The sequence below is a fragment of the Acipenser ruthenus genome, chromosome 10 (genome assembly GCF_902713425.1).
Source record: "Acipenser ruthenus chromosome 10, fAciRut3.2 maternal haplotype, whole genome shotgun sequence".
Classification (NCBI taxonomy): domain Eukaryota; kingdom Metazoa; phylum Chordata; class Actinopteri; order Acipenseriformes; family Acipenseridae; genus Acipenser; species Acipenser ruthenus.
In genome coordinates, this window is record NC_081198.1 from 45,457,766 (window position 1) to 45,473,589 (window position 15,824).

Here is a 15,824-nt window from a genome sequence, read left to right on the forward strand (position 1 = left end):
AGGACTCATAGAAGGCCACTTCAGAATAGTCCAATGTTTTGTTCTTATCCATTCTTGGGTGCTTTTAGCTGTGTGTTTTGGGTCATTATCCTGTTGGAGGACCCATGACCTGCGACTGAGACAGAGCTTTCTGACACTGGGCAGTACGTTTCGCTCCAGAATGCCTTGATAGTCTTGAGATTTCATTGTGCCCTGCACAGATTCAAGGCACCCTGTGCCAGGCGCAGCAAAGCAGCCCCAAAACATAACCGAGCCTCCTCCATGTTTCACTGTAGGTATGGTGTTCTTTTCTTTGAAAGCTTCATTTTTTCGTCTGTGAACATAGAGCTGATGTGACTTGCCAAAAAGCTCCAGTTTTGACTCATCTGTCCAAAGGACATTCTCCCAGAAGGATTGTGGCTTGTCAATATGCATTTTAGCAAATTCCAGTCTGGCTTTTTTATGTTTTTCTGTCAAAAGTGGAGTCCTCCTGGGTCTTCTTCCATGGAGCCCACTTTTGCTCAAAAAGCAACGGATGGTGCGATCAGAAACTGACGTACCTTCACCTTGGAGTTCAGCTTGTATCTCGTTGGCCTTGGTTCTTTTTCTACCATTCGCACTATCCTTCTGCTCAATCTGGGGTCGATTTTCCTCTTGCGGCCGCGCCCAGAGAGGTTGGCTACAGTTCCATGGACCTTAAACTTCTTAATGATATTTGCAACTGTTGTCACAGGAACATCAAGCTGCTTGGAGATGGTCTTGTAGCCTTTACCTTTACCATGCTTGTCTATTATTTTCTTTCTAATCTCCTCAGACAACTCTCTCCTTTGCTTTCTCTGGTCCATGTTCAGTGTGGTGCACACAATGATACCAAACAGCACAGTGACTACTTTTCTCCATTTAAATAGGCTGAATGACTGATTACAAGATTGGAGACATGTGTGATACTAATTAAAGAAACTAATTAGTTTGAAATATCACTATAATCCAATTATTTATTATCTTTTCTAAGGGGTACCAACAAATGTGTCCAGGTCATTTTAGAATATCTTTGTAGAATAAGCAATAATTCATCTCTTTTCACAGCTTCTTTGCTTTATTCTATGACATACCAAAGGCATGCAAGTATACATGATAAAGTAGCTTTTAATTTCATCACTTTTCAGGAGGAATGAAACATTATTTCAATGAGCTGTAAGGGTACCAACAAATTTGATGCACGTCTGTATATAATCGTGAAGTCATTCATGCACAGCAAAGCTTTTCCAAAAAGAGGTGCCGACCAGTGGCGGCTGGTGACCTCTGTGTCAGGGGAGGCACAAGTACAGGGGGGGAGGGTAAAACTTTTTTCACATAATGTGCAATGTATCTATTTTTCTACTTACCCATAGCATTCTAAGATCACCAGTAATCTCTTGTAAAGGCATAACATTTGCAATAATATTGAACATTTAAACAAAGTCTTTTTTTCAGTATTCAGGATTATTAGCATTACAGAAATGGGGATTTTAAACATGACTTCTAACATGATTTTCAGCTTTAACATCACAAATTAACATTGATAGTGAGTTAAATTAAAAAACAGGTTCATAAATAACTTAGGGCCCTATGAAATCCGCTTTATTATTTTCTGATTTCAGTTTTTACCGTTTAAAAAAACGTAATTAAGTTGATTTAATTGAACTTATGTACACCACAGGCGAACAACACAAAATTGTAAATCTACATACAGGCTTCTATTTTTTTCCATTCGGTTTGAGTTCCTCTGCATTGTAGTAAGTACATTTTTATTGAAAAAAAAAATAGTATTGTTAACTTTAAAAACTGGTTAAAAACACTTTTTTTTCTTTTTCCACTCCAACCAAACAAATGATTGTTTTTTGTTTCTCTGTATGAGTCATCAGTTATTACGGTAAAAAAGAAAGAAAAAAAAGCCTACAACAACAGGTAACTAACTGACTTGCAACTTTAAACTAAGCCTTTTAGCTGAGGATTTTCCAGATGTAAAAGTCATTTTTGACATTCTGAAAGGCTGTTACTGTATTAGTGAGCTAACTTTGATTACAGTGAAAAAAAAAACCACAGTGCGTTGCGTCTCGTCTTAAGTTACCATAGCAACAACCAGCAACGTATTATTTTTTTTTTTTAGCCAAGACTCCCTGCCCTATACTCTAGTGTGTGTGACAATTAAAGTTTCACATTTTCCCTTCAAATATGTAATCTCAAACATAATGCTCTACTGCCAAATGAAATAACCTGTTCTTATTAGCAATTTCAATTTTTAGTTATGGCTTCCCTTCAGAGTTGCGTGGCAAATTGAGTCTTAATCAGCCGATCAACTGCCTTATGCTGCATTTCACATTTGAGCTCTTCACAAGACAAGCACCAAAATAAAACAATAACAACATATAGTGTGTTTCTTACCACTGATGGAAAACGAAACAAAGCAATTTCAATCCTCACTCCTACATTAACAGCACATACAACTGCTTACAACAGCGCTTTAGAAGGGGACGGGAGGATGTGGGTCACTCCTCCAATTAAAACCGGTGCTCAGATCACCCGATCTGCTAGTGGGAGTGCTGTGTTTAATGGCAAAGCCTCGTCTGGTGAAGTGAGAAATGACAGCATTTTTGGAGTTTCCTCCAATTAAAACCTGTGCTCATATCACACAATCTGCCACTGCTAACACTGTGTTTAATGGGAGAAGGGAGGCTTGCCTCCCTTTGTAAAAAAAAAAAAAAAAACGCTCTTCCACGACCAGAACACCATCTGGCACTGTAAGCACGTGTCTCTTTAGGAATGTTGAATCTAGAGTTTAGGTTAAAATATTTTTTTTCTTACATTTTAGCCAATAATTGTACTTTATTTTATTGAAAATTATATATATATTTTTAGGTTTATTTATTTTTTTCTTTGAAAAGTTGAGGAGGCTCTGCCTCCCTTGCCTCCTTTGGTGCCGACCATAAGGCACTTTATATATTAATGCCTCTGCAGAGTTAAAACATAGTTAACAGCAATGACATGTAAACCATGTATACTTTGCTCGATGTCGCTCGTAGAGACGAGGTTGGTCGCACACTCAAAAATCTCTTCTTCTTTTATACTTGACCACTAATATTATGCATCAGATTCCTCTTACGAATATATTTTTTAATTTAAGTGCTTATGTACCTTTATATTTCCCATGAAAAATTACATATAAGCCATGGATATTCTGCTGTATTGTGAGCTGCACTATGATTGGGTGCCTTTCACAATAGCAAAACAATAAGGTGTTGCTTATTTACTATAGTATTGCAGCCTGTAGCAATACTGAAAAGCATTTCCCTCAGCCTTGGTCTCTGTAAATTGACTTTGACATGTAGAATGTTTCCTCCCCCTGGACAGGTGGCCATGTCCAACATAGAGTTCCCTGTCTCATATACTACTATTCTTTTTGGCTATTGTTTTTGGCAGCAGATGTATGACCTCTTATCCGATATCTTAAACATTGCTTTCTACACTTGCAAAAACATACCCATTTCTTTAGTTCCCATGACCTGTTTTGTGGAAATATCTCTTAACAAAAAGATTAAGGCTGCTTAATGGTAGGTGACATAGTAGTGTCCTGAAGTGTTTTCCTTCCTAATCTTCTACATCTTCAGTAAAATAGCTTTCAGAAGAAATATTGTAGTTTTTGGCATCCTTTACTTCAGGGGATGTGAGATTGTCAGAATATATTCTTTTAAGTTTAGAAGCAATTCCTCAGGAGCGTCGTATCACTGCTCTGCTTGTGTGTTAGGTAAGTAAGGGTGATTTAAAAAAAAAAAAATCCACCTAAAGGTGGTCTTTTCAATTCCGAATATTCTCTTATATATTATTCTGTCCCCTTGCCTTAAATATTGTAGTAAACATTATAAAAAAAGCCTTCAGAGTTATTTTGCTTTACAAACCATAGGCATACTACGAATTATGTTACTGTCACAGTTTAGGTGGCTCAACATCTACTTCCATATTATGAACTTGACATTTTCTCCCTGAATCTTATGTCCACCGATAATTATTTCCAGTTTAGTACTTATTTTCATCAGAATTCTAACTTGCAAACTGTATTCAAGGCTAGGGATTAGCTAAGGGTTACAATGCAGTATATTACTTGCGTACTGTATGATAACATCACTTAGTTACAAGAACAGTGTTTTGTGATCCTAAGTGATTGGCAAGTCTTATTGTTTTCTACCATGAAATGGAATTACAACTCGTTGACTTACTGTATAAAATGTATTTGGAAGTTGTCTGAGAGCTAGTTGATGCCAAAACTATTTAATTTTTTGTCTACAAACATATCTGAAATCTTCAAGCAGTACTGCAGGTACACATACATTTCTTAACACATCCTTCATTTCTGAATTTGAACTGTGCTTCCCAGGCATACGGTAGTTTAGGTGTATGAGGTAAATATCAAGAGCAGTCTGTAATGAAAAGGGGATGTCTAGCAGTGGTTACATACAAATTAACAATTTATTGGAAAAACAAATGGGCTGAGACATACTTTCTAATATTGCATTACTTTAAAATATTGGAAAAATACAACAGTTTACTGTTTTACTGGTGTATTATTATTATTATTATTATTATTATTATTATTATTATTATTATTATTATTATTATTATTATTATTATTTATTTTACAAACAGCTGAGTTCAAATGCATAACAAGGCACTTGTTGTTTTTATGTCTTTGCAAAACGTCAAAATATATATATATTTTTAAATAAGGATTTATCATTTTGTTACCACTTGATTTATTTTTCTTATGCAAGTGTGAAAATAAATGCATTGCCAATGAAGGTAGAAATAAAATAACGTTCAACCATTAGGATAGTTAAATGAAATATACTACCTTTATAATTTCAGATAGTATTTCCCCTGCTGAGTTATGCCAATATTACTGTAATTAGCTATAGTTTTAATGTCCTGACTTTAAAGCAGAGGCAGCTTGATATCTGATATTGTGGGAGTTGAACATTAATAACACCACTCCTGCATCTCTTATGTGGCAGTGAGAAAACAACAACAGATACACAGAATGTAGAGAAATTCAGCATGACAAGTACATTGTGGCACTATAGTAAATGAGAATGATGTCAAATTTGTATAATTTTAGGATTGCTTTGGAGTTTGTCATTAAATTAAAATGAAAAGATGCACTAAAACCATCAATATTTTTCTTCTTGTTATATTCAGGTATCTCGTCATAGAAGAAATCATTCCCAGCATAATTTGGCAGATATTACTGCTGGAGAGAAGCCTGTAAGTATTGTATTTCATATATATATATATATATTTATATATCTAGTATATATATATATTTATGAAAATAGGTTATACATGAAGCATCATATATCTGTTTCTGTGTGATCAGTCTCTTGTATATTCATTCTTAAGTCGTAAGGTGGTAATGGTTTTGAGAATATACATGAACCACCTAAACTCTTTAGACCTACAAAGCTTGATGGAGAAAAAGGAGAACCTTCCTAGAATGTAATGTGCACCCTGTATATAACGTGAACCCTGAATATAATGCAAATCACTGAGCTGGCTGGCATCATTTGTATAACATGCATCTCTTATATACTACCTTAGCAACACATAGAATACTTTAGCCCAAGTGTACTGTGTTACTTGTATATAACACACATCCTGTATATAATACACATAAATCATCCTAAAATGTGATCATATTATTATACAAAAATGAAGTTACACACACAACCTTTTGTCAAAGAATGAACACATTTTTTGTGGAAAATTTTAATTTTTGACATCAGTTCCCGATTATATAAAGGTGAGTCATATACACAGTGGGGTACTGTGTTTCAGTTTTGGGAATTTTATGTTTAGACTAACTTAACTTAACTTAGTGAGCATTATTAGTATTTTTGAAGTTAATGGTTTGAATTGATTTCAAACAATCTGTACTCTGTAATGTTTACCATTGGAACTGTTTTGTAAAATTGTGTCTTTGTTATTAAAACCCACTGGAAATGAAAGTACATCTTATTAAAAAAAAAGGAAATCAAATTAAAACAAAATACATAAGCCAGAATTAAATGTTTTATCCAAGTGCTTTATCTCATCTTATAATACATATTTAAAGGGCCCTTCATTGTGCTAGTGACAAAAGTTTGGTTTGTGCAGCAGTCCTAAATCTGAACGTTGCAGGGAACAAGAACTATAAACTTCAAACTAAACTTCAAACTGAATTTCAAACTAAATTATTCAAGTCTAGCTATTCATCTCAATAATACTGCAGCTACTGCTAATAAGGGAAAAGGAACTAAAATGAATCTCAAACTACAAATAAAAATTAAATTGACGTTTCCTGTTCAATAATGCGGACTGTCTTACATAGAGGCTCTTGTTAATCTTTAAAACTATAGAGATAAAAAGTAGACTTCTGTTTAGATACAGCGCCTCAGTGGTTTTCTTTGAATCATGTGCTGCTTGGGAGCTACAAACAGTTCAGAAAAGCAGATGTACATTTTTAATTGACTTAACAACTTGGAACAGACCTTGCTCTTTAGCTTACTGGTCAAAGAATCAGTCTCTGAGCCTTAAGGTCTTGCACAGTAACTGATCACCTAATATTCATAGTCACTGATCTTCTTAACAATGCCTGCAAATCCTTATTGGGACATCCCATGCTCTCTAATGGATGAAGATTGATATTTGCTGAATGCATATCTTGTATGTTTATAAGTGTCCAGTGGCTACTTCTAATCAAGTTGAGAGTGTATTTCTTGTGCACTCTTTGCTGTGTCAAGTGTGTTAGGCGAGTCAGGTCTGTCATACAAACAGTGCAACAGAAAATACACTCTCAACTTGATTAGAGGTAGTCACTGAACACTTATAAACATATTATAAGTCATTAAGTAAAAAAAAAATTGAACATCTGTTGTGGTTTAAACATTTAGAATGCTTTGTCATTGACATTCTAAGTGTGGGAGCTAGACGATCAGTGTAATTGTAGGCGTAGTTTTTGCTAATGGGTTCCAATGGGGACATGGCTTATAATTTAAAGTTATGGATGTATTATAATCCACTATTTATTATAACTAGCTGTACTGTATTAAACTTATCACTTATATGTGAGCATCAAAAGAAACGTATCACTTACATTTGGATAAAATTCACTAGATGTGATCGAAAAATGACAAACTGTTTCAGTGCAGGTGCAGTGACTTTTTATTGTGCTGATTAACAATTGACATCACGAAGATGCTGCAAAATGATCTGTCGGTCTTGGGCAAGTGTTGTGATTCTTGGTCTCCCAGTTCGTGGCCTGTCATTGACAGAGTGTGTCTGGTTATACCGTCTCGCCAGGTTTGAAATTGCTAGCTGTGAGCACCCAAGACGGCGAGCCACAGTACGCTGCCCTACCAGCCTCCAACATGCTGACTGCACGAAGGTGCTGCTCTCTTGACAGATGTGGCGTATTGTTTTTTTTCTGTGATTTTCTTTATTGCTTTTATTCACGCTTGCAATTCAACAGCTGAAATCACTCCATATCCAGTGTCCAATCAACTGTCTCACTAATTAGGTGATTAAGTGCATATGCTTCAGTCATAGTCACTCAAGCGTGTCATGGTCAAGGATGAATGATCGAGTGATTTAAAAAGAAACCCAAAACATTTAGTCAATGTCCATCATTTATATACTTTATTTTTTTCGAAAATAAATGTGTTATAATAGTGATAAGTTTCTTTTGATGCTCGGTATATATACAGTCAAACCTGCTCATGCAACCACCTTTATTTAGCGACCACCTGGTCTAAAGACCACTTTAAATTCCTCCCAATTATATTTGTGTTTTTATTTAACTGTATTAAGCGACCACCTGTCTAACTCAACCAGCGACCACAATTCTCTTACCCAGCAACGGACTCAAACCTGTATTAAGCACCCTTACACAGGGCTATTGTTATAAGAAATATATGGTTTTAAATGGCACATTCTAAATTCAAAGGAATACGGTAACCATTATAGCTGTCTTTTATCCGTAATCAATAAAACAACAGCGCTCTCTTGTAAAGGAAGAGATAAAATGTGTAGAAACAAAAGGTCCTCCATAGATGACAGAATTAAAGTTATTAAACTTGTAAAGACACTAAGTGCCAGAAAAACTGCTGAACAATTCAGCACTAGAGTATGAGTATGAGTATAAATTGCAAAGGCATTACTTAACATCACCCTCTCTTTGTTAGATAGGTTAACATTGGTTATCAGGAAGTTTGCACACAAAAATTAGCCATGAAGGTTTTTCAAAATGCACTAGATATATTTAGAGGAGATGAAACAAATATTTGATATCTGAGGAGGGAAGGATTGTATTACATATTTTATTCAGTGGCCTGGTTGTTTTTGTTTTCCCCTCACAAAATATATGTGTATTTGTGTGCCTCTGTGTTTGGGGAGTTGTTAACCCTACATTACAAATGTTACTGAATAATCAAATGTATGATCCTCAGGGGGTCACTGCACTCTACTTTTCATCATCTTTCTACTTGGAATTAAACACAACACTTAACCCAGTATTCAATCCCTAAACACCATAGCCATACAATAAGTCTGGATGCAGTTAATGATTGTCTGCTGGTGTTCAAGTCGTTATATATAAAATAGGTCACTGATGAATTTGATGATAATAGTAGTTTTCATTTTTAAAATGTCACCATACTTTACATATTTTTTGAACGCTTTATTTTAGTCATTTTTAATATTTTAATTAAGACATTTGGATTCTTCTATACTATATATATATATATATATATATATATATATATATATATATATATATATATATATATATGCAGTTCTTATGGTCTTTTGAGGACACTACATACAAGCATAGATACACAGTATTTGATGAAATACATTGAAAGCATATTTCTCCAGAGAAATCTACAGTATGATTCCAAAGTTAATGTGCATCAGTCTAAAAGACTGCACAAAATAATGCAGTTATTTTAAAAGTGACAAACATTCTCTCTCTGTCTTGAGTGTTCTCTGAAGATTTTGTTTACAGTTATGTATTTCACCGTAATATCAAACATGGAATTTTTCAGTTCTTCGGTTTGTTTATACTGCTATGCTTTTCTGTTTGTTTGCAGGACACAGAAAAATGTGAATACCTGAATAAAGCCAAAATTGCTGAGGGTGGCAAAAAGTTAAGGTATGTTGAAAAATAAACTTCTTTAAAATACATTTCAGCTGATGTTGATGTCAATTAGACAAAACTAGATTAGATTAGACTTCTGTTGTTGGTTATCTCTGACTAAGCTATTTTTATATATACAATTACAATGGTCCTTTTGTTCTCCATCTGATAAAACCACATTGTAAACACTAGGATGCTGTACAAACACATGTTCTATTAACCTGATGCCAGCAAATATCAGTGAAATGAAAGTTAGTACCATTTATCATTTTGGCATTTCTACTTTCTATTCTATTTTCTGTAATGTATTTGTAGCTGCTGTTGATATCTTATACACACTATCCTAAACCTTGTGTTGTTTACTGTTTAGTTGACACAATGCATTGATGAATGCTTTGATGTGGTTTATTGAAAGTGGTTTACATATTAAGTAATATCAATGTCAATTGGTGATAAGATAAAGCATGGAAATAAATACCTATTTTATTATTGAGGTTATCATATAGTAACAATGTATGTATATCAAAGATTCAATCTTCCATATCAAAGTGGATAATGCACTTGTAAATGCAAGGTTACTCAGAATAATGTGTAATGTGAGACACTAAAACAGGCCCAACAAAGTAGTCTATGAATCTAACAAAAAATCTATCATACATTATTACTGGATAAATAATACAGGTATTAGATTTTGAGAAAATAAATTAATTTAGCAGGAAAGTTGTATACAGTTTTAAAATGTGTTTGGTTTGCAAAGGCTGACAATGTATTTATGATCTATTTTTATGTATTTATTTTTTTATTTTTTAATCTGATTAATTACATCTGACTAGTCTCAGTTCTCCTGAAAAGATTATATATATATATATATATATATATATATATATATATATATATATATATATATATATATGTAGACACATACACACACATACACACACACACACATATATACTGGGATTTAGATTAGATATATAATGCTAAATTATATATTACATCTGATACAGTATAGTCAAAGTAATTTCCTTCTCATTATAATTTAGAACTATTTTTTAATACTTTGCCCTGTATTCTACTATTTCTGTTTTGAAGAGCAATTTTTTCACCCTTCCAGCTTCCACATTTCCACATTCAGTTCTAGTTCTTTTTTGCCTTCCTGATGTTACTGTCTGTCTTATCTAGCTGAGAGGTTAAGAAGTTATAATCTGTCCCCAATAGCCTTAATCGTTGACAGAGAGGTCTTTTTTTGCATATCGTACTTGCGTTAACTTGTGTTCATCATAATCCTACCACCGAGCAAGGGGAGGTCATATTTGTCAAATTTAAAGACATGAGCATGGAATTAATTAAGCTTAATTTAAAGTTTAATAGCATATGATTTTGAACCTTAAACCTTGCCAAGTACAGAGTAAACAAGTATGAAATTAAATATCATTTGAAAATGTAATCATAAGTGTGGTATGAATAAATTACAATTGTGTTGGATCCTGTAGAGTGAGCCATATCTTTTAGTTAATATGTACATTTATATAATTGTATTTATGTATTTTTCTGTAGGAAAAACTGGGCCTCAACCTGGGTTGTTCTAGATGGAAAGAAGCTGTTGTTTTACAAAGAAAGCAAACAACAGGCTTTAACAAATTTGGTAGGTATTTTTGTATAAGTATTACATCATTTTGTCTTCTTTTAATATTTAATTATAGTTGTATGTTCTGATCATCAACAACATGAAGTTTCATTTAGTTTTCAGTCTGTAACCAAACTCAGCCAAACATTTGTTTTTGTTACCTGAATTCACTCTTGGTTCACATTTTCGAATCAAAGCAAGCAGACCACAATTCCAGCATCCAGGAAAATAACGTTGTTAAATACAGGTTGATAAAATTCCAGCCTTACAATCATATAATTATTGTGTAAGTGCTTGTTGCCAGTATTAGTAAATGGTAACTACAGTGTAACTACGTGTAGTTAATGTACCTGTATTTTGAAGTGTCTCCGACATTCCATTACCTGCAGACTATTAAAAAGAAAAGCTTCAGTAAATGATACCATAACATTGACACTGTATTTTGCAAGGCATCATTTCTAAACGTTACTCTTTAAACAGACACTCATACGATTCTTGGAATAAAACTATTCCTCTTAATCCTCAGGCACAGTTTGAAAGAAAAAAAATCTGACAGACCTGGATATGCTCAAATAGAAAATAACCAAGTGAGGCAGCAAAACTCACCTTGTAGCTAAAAACAAAAAGCTCACCTCTGTAGGCTCAGAAGCAGGAAAAGCTAGCCTTGAAGCTGTCTGTTATGACATTGTGATCAGAATGGGGCAGAGTGTGACAGTCCTTCCCTCTCACCCCCCTGCTGTGTGGAGCTGTCAGGGGTGGGTCAGACCTGCCAGGCTGTATCTGTATGACAGACGGCTGGGAAGGTGCACTCCAAGCAGGAGTCACAATCAATAACCTCTCTCAGATCGGACAATTGAGGACAATCTTTTATACTTCTTGCCACTTTAGTTTCAGGGGAAATGTTCTCAACTTTAAAAAAAAGATATGGTTTCTGCAAAAGATAAAGAAAAGAAAACATACATAACATTTACAAATAGCAGATTTCCTTTTCTTCGAAAATGAGAACATGTCAATGTACAACACAAACCAGAGATCAATATATGGCATTTATGGTTTGATTTTCAAATTGTTCTACAACTGACCCTAAATATGATGTATTGGATTGTAGGTTACTCACAGTAAACAAGCTGAGGTTGGTTTGTATGTATTAGGAAGTTTGTCAGTACAGTAATTGGCCAGCAATGTAATTAATTTTGAGAAGACAACAGCAACATAATGCATTTCTGTAATATGAGTTCTGATTGAGTAAGTCTCATGGATTTCATACAACCACTACTGAACAAAATAAGTAGTCAGTAGAGAGAAGAGTGACCAGCGCTTGATCTGTCACCCTTGGTGGTCTAATTCCGAAACTTGTCAATGTTACTTTTACAAGGCTACATTCAGAAACTTGAAACTGGATTCAGATTTAAACAATTGTGCAATTAAGTATTCAGGTTCTAGTAAATGGATGAATAGAAAATACTACACACCTTCTTCTAGGCAATCTTGTGTTATAATTATGTGTGAGCCGCATACAGGTATTCAAGATAAAGGTGTGAGTAGAGCCGAGAAACAGTAATTCAAATAGCAAATAGTCCAATAGGCATTACTTTGTTATGTGAATACAGTACATTCTAATTATGTTAACCTGAAAGTAAATAATACTTTGAATATTATCTGAAATAACAATGTCAAGTAACAGCTGAAAACCCTTGTGTGCATGCTGTGTTTATATGAAAAAAAACATGTGTTTATATTGAAAAAGCTACATATTTTACAACCTTTTTCTAATGTTTATTTAAATTTAAAACATTCCTTCAACCTTCATCTAGCAAATGAAGTATACACACACAGTAATAAATCACCTAACTGTTCAATAGCACGTAATTCTAGGTGAATTATGTTGGGAAGCATTTGAAATATATATTTAGAAGGCCCTCGCACATGTTGGAATTCTCTTTGTTTCTCAAGTTGGTTTATTTATATTGGTAGTAATATTGATTGGGAGCTTTCAAATGTCTCTGAAATACTGAATGTATTACAGGTTTGTGTAAGTTTCTCATATATAAAAAAAAACATTAATTTTTTTCAAATATGGCAATTGGTTCAAATATTATTAATCAAAATACTTTATTTCGGCAGCAGCGTGTACTGTAAGCAGCGAAATGCACATGTTTTGGAAATGTCCAGCAATAGCCAGGTTTTTTTTGGTGGGTTTTATCTACCATCTTTGTGTCAATGTCCCTGTGGTATCCTCTGTGTAGCAGGCTGCAGCCCATTTAGCCTAACAAACTGGTGATGGATGACCTGACTGCAGACAGAAAAAAAAAGTCTTATCTAGATTGACGAAATAGAATGTCAAACAGGCAGAGTTACTGGAAGAAACGGGCATCCACAACAAGGATTAACAAGGTGCACCAACCATAGAGGTTAACTGAACTGGCACCTCAGTCCTGCTGGGCAATATTGTAGTTAACTATTGAATGGAGCCCTTATGCCGTCAGTTAAGGTCTATATTAAATATAAAAACATAATAAATAAAAATAGCGCTAGCAACAGCACCAGATTCTTAGCATAATTAGAAGGGGACCAGTAACAAGTTTAATATAGCTAATATATAAGACATTTGATTTTAAAACACTGGTTATCTTAAAAGCCAGAGATTTATTTATGCAGCCCGCTTATTACATGTTTTATGTGTTACAATAACCGCAAAGGTAGACAATCGTTACTGCAATTCTGTTAAGATAAATCAAAGAAAGAATTACACAACCGTGCTCTATTGTTTGTTAAATTAAATGAGGTCTTCCCACAATAGCGTCTGCACTCTTTCATTCCTCAAGTCCATGCAAAAGAAGAAAAGTAGAAATTCAAAATTTAGATCTTTAAACTTTAACCGCAGAGACAATTAAGATTCACCCAAAGTAATTTGGAGCCTATGACTGAAATTCACTTGATCACTAAGGGATACATGTTATAGGACACAGAGACTGTAAATTTGTTTTATAATATTGTTTTATAAATATTCAGCATGAGATTGTTTCTGCTGTGACAATTTAATTCTCACGTTTTAAAAACAATCTAAATAACCTGACTTGTATTTCTATTATATTTCTTTTTTTTTTTAATTTAGTCGTCGCCAATTATTTTACCCCGATTTTCACCCCAATTTAGCATGCCCAATTATTATCTGTATCCCCGGCTCACCGCTCACAACCCCCGCGCCGACTCGGGAAACGGAGGCTGGAACACGCGTCCTCCGAAACGTGCTCCTGCCAAGCCATCATTTTTCGCACTGCAGTTCCACAGCAATGCCACCAGACCTATAGTGCCGGAGGACAACACAGATCTGGTGGCTCCGCTGCAGAGCCACAGGCGCCCTATCGGCCACAGGGGTCGCTGATGCGCGGTGAGCCGTGGATTCCCCTGCCGACCTAAGCCCTCCCTACCCGGGCAGCGCTCAGCCAATTGTGCGCCGCCCCCTAGGAACTCCCGGTCACGGTCAGCTGTGACATAGCCTGGATTCGAACCTGCGATCTCCAGGCTATAGGGCACATCCTGCGCGGAGCGCCTTTACTGGATGCGCCACTCGGGAGCCCTCTATTATATTTCTTGGGGATAGCCTATCTATATACAAATGCCATTTGTTCATTCTTTCAGAAAACTGGATGCAAGCCGGAGAGCGTAGATCTTTATGGTGCTCAAATCGAATGGACAACTGAGAAGTCGAGCCGAAAGAATGTATTCCAGGTAGGACAATCTGCACACTGTACCTGTAAGAAGTATTTTTTACAGCAGGGCCCAGAAGCTGCTGGCTGTTAAAGGATGGGGGCATTCAGTATGCTTGACAAATTGTCCTATCATCTTTGTGTGTGGCATTCAGTGGTAGACATACTAAATCAATAACCTCAAATACAATGATAAAGTATTCGTAGTAGTGATGAGGGGGAACCTGCAAATATTGATTTATTTCAACCGTTTATAAGTTAGCCATATATGCATACACTTCAGACTACATTCCATTACAGTACTTGTTATGCAACATATTGTTATTGCATACATTCAGATATCACATGGAAATAGGGGAGTAACTTATCTACACTTGTGCTTTTTTTCTTGCTTTTTTTTGTTTTTTTTGCTGTACTGGCTGTTATTTTTCTGCCAAACCCCATAGTAGCAGGTTTTCCAGCACTCAGTCTCTACAAAGTACATATCCATGTTGAAAATGTGTCAATAGCAGTGAACAGTGAACAGTTAACAGTTTTATATTACAACAATTGGTGTTTAAGTGAAATTACAAGCCTCAAAATGTTGTGACTTACACAAGTTTTATGGTCATGTAACAGATATGTAATATGTTTTTAAAGATTATCGGGTCATTCCTCTTTGGATTTATTTTTTTCCAGCAAACACTGGCTTAAATAAATATTGTTCTGGCAGAATGCTTAAACAAGGCACTGATCCAACTGACTGTGGTTGTCCTGTTTATTTATACTGATGCTAAGGTTTCAACTGAGGTACGTCTCTTGGATATAGCGGAAGAAAAGTAAGCATTAGCCATTCAAAACAAAACAAAACTGTATATTATGCTCAAAAGGAATTGCATGGGTTCTTTGTATTAGCAAAATGTAACCTTTTCAAAACTCTGGGGTTTTATCCATGTACTCTTTGAATAGTAATGTCCCATTTCTGTTTTAAACTGTATTATCTATCTTAATTGAGTCTTAAATAGTTTGTATGCATTTTACTCTTTGCAAAAGGCTCTGAGTGATACTTAGTTAAATAGTTTTGTGATTTATTGATAATAAGAAATAGTAACCTGATGATTGGCGTTTTTTTTCAATCCTGAAAATGTGCCGATGTTGTAATAGCAGGAAGTGCAACTCTTACAAATAAAGTACATCCTGGTACTTTATATCCAATTCTGGAGTTCACAGTGACTGGCTGGTTAAAGTTTTATTTTTATTTTTTTGAAGTGCCATGTTAGTATGCTCTTTGACTTGTGGTTGTATCCTAAGGGCCATGCCATCATGT

At 34.9% G+C, this 15,824-nt stretch overlaps 1 protein-coding gene across 1 annotated transcript in view; it reads left to right on the forward strand.

The window, feature by feature from the left end:
* LOC117403637 (rho GTPase-activating protein 15-like) overlaps positions 1–15,824 on the forward strand; it is a 161,292-nt gene that overhangs the window by 13,926 nt on the left and 131,542 nt on the right. Inside the window, exons 4-7 of the mRNA XM_034005889.3 lie at positions 5,209–5,274; positions 9,135–9,196; positions 10,739–10,826; positions 14,451–14,540. Coding sequence (XP_033861780.2) covers positions 5,209–5,274; positions 9,135–9,196; positions 10,739–10,826; positions 14,451–14,540 — 306 coding nt within the window. The remainder of the gene's footprint in view (positions 1–5,208; positions 5,275–9,134; positions 9,197–10,738; positions 10,827–14,450; positions 14,541–15,824) is intronic.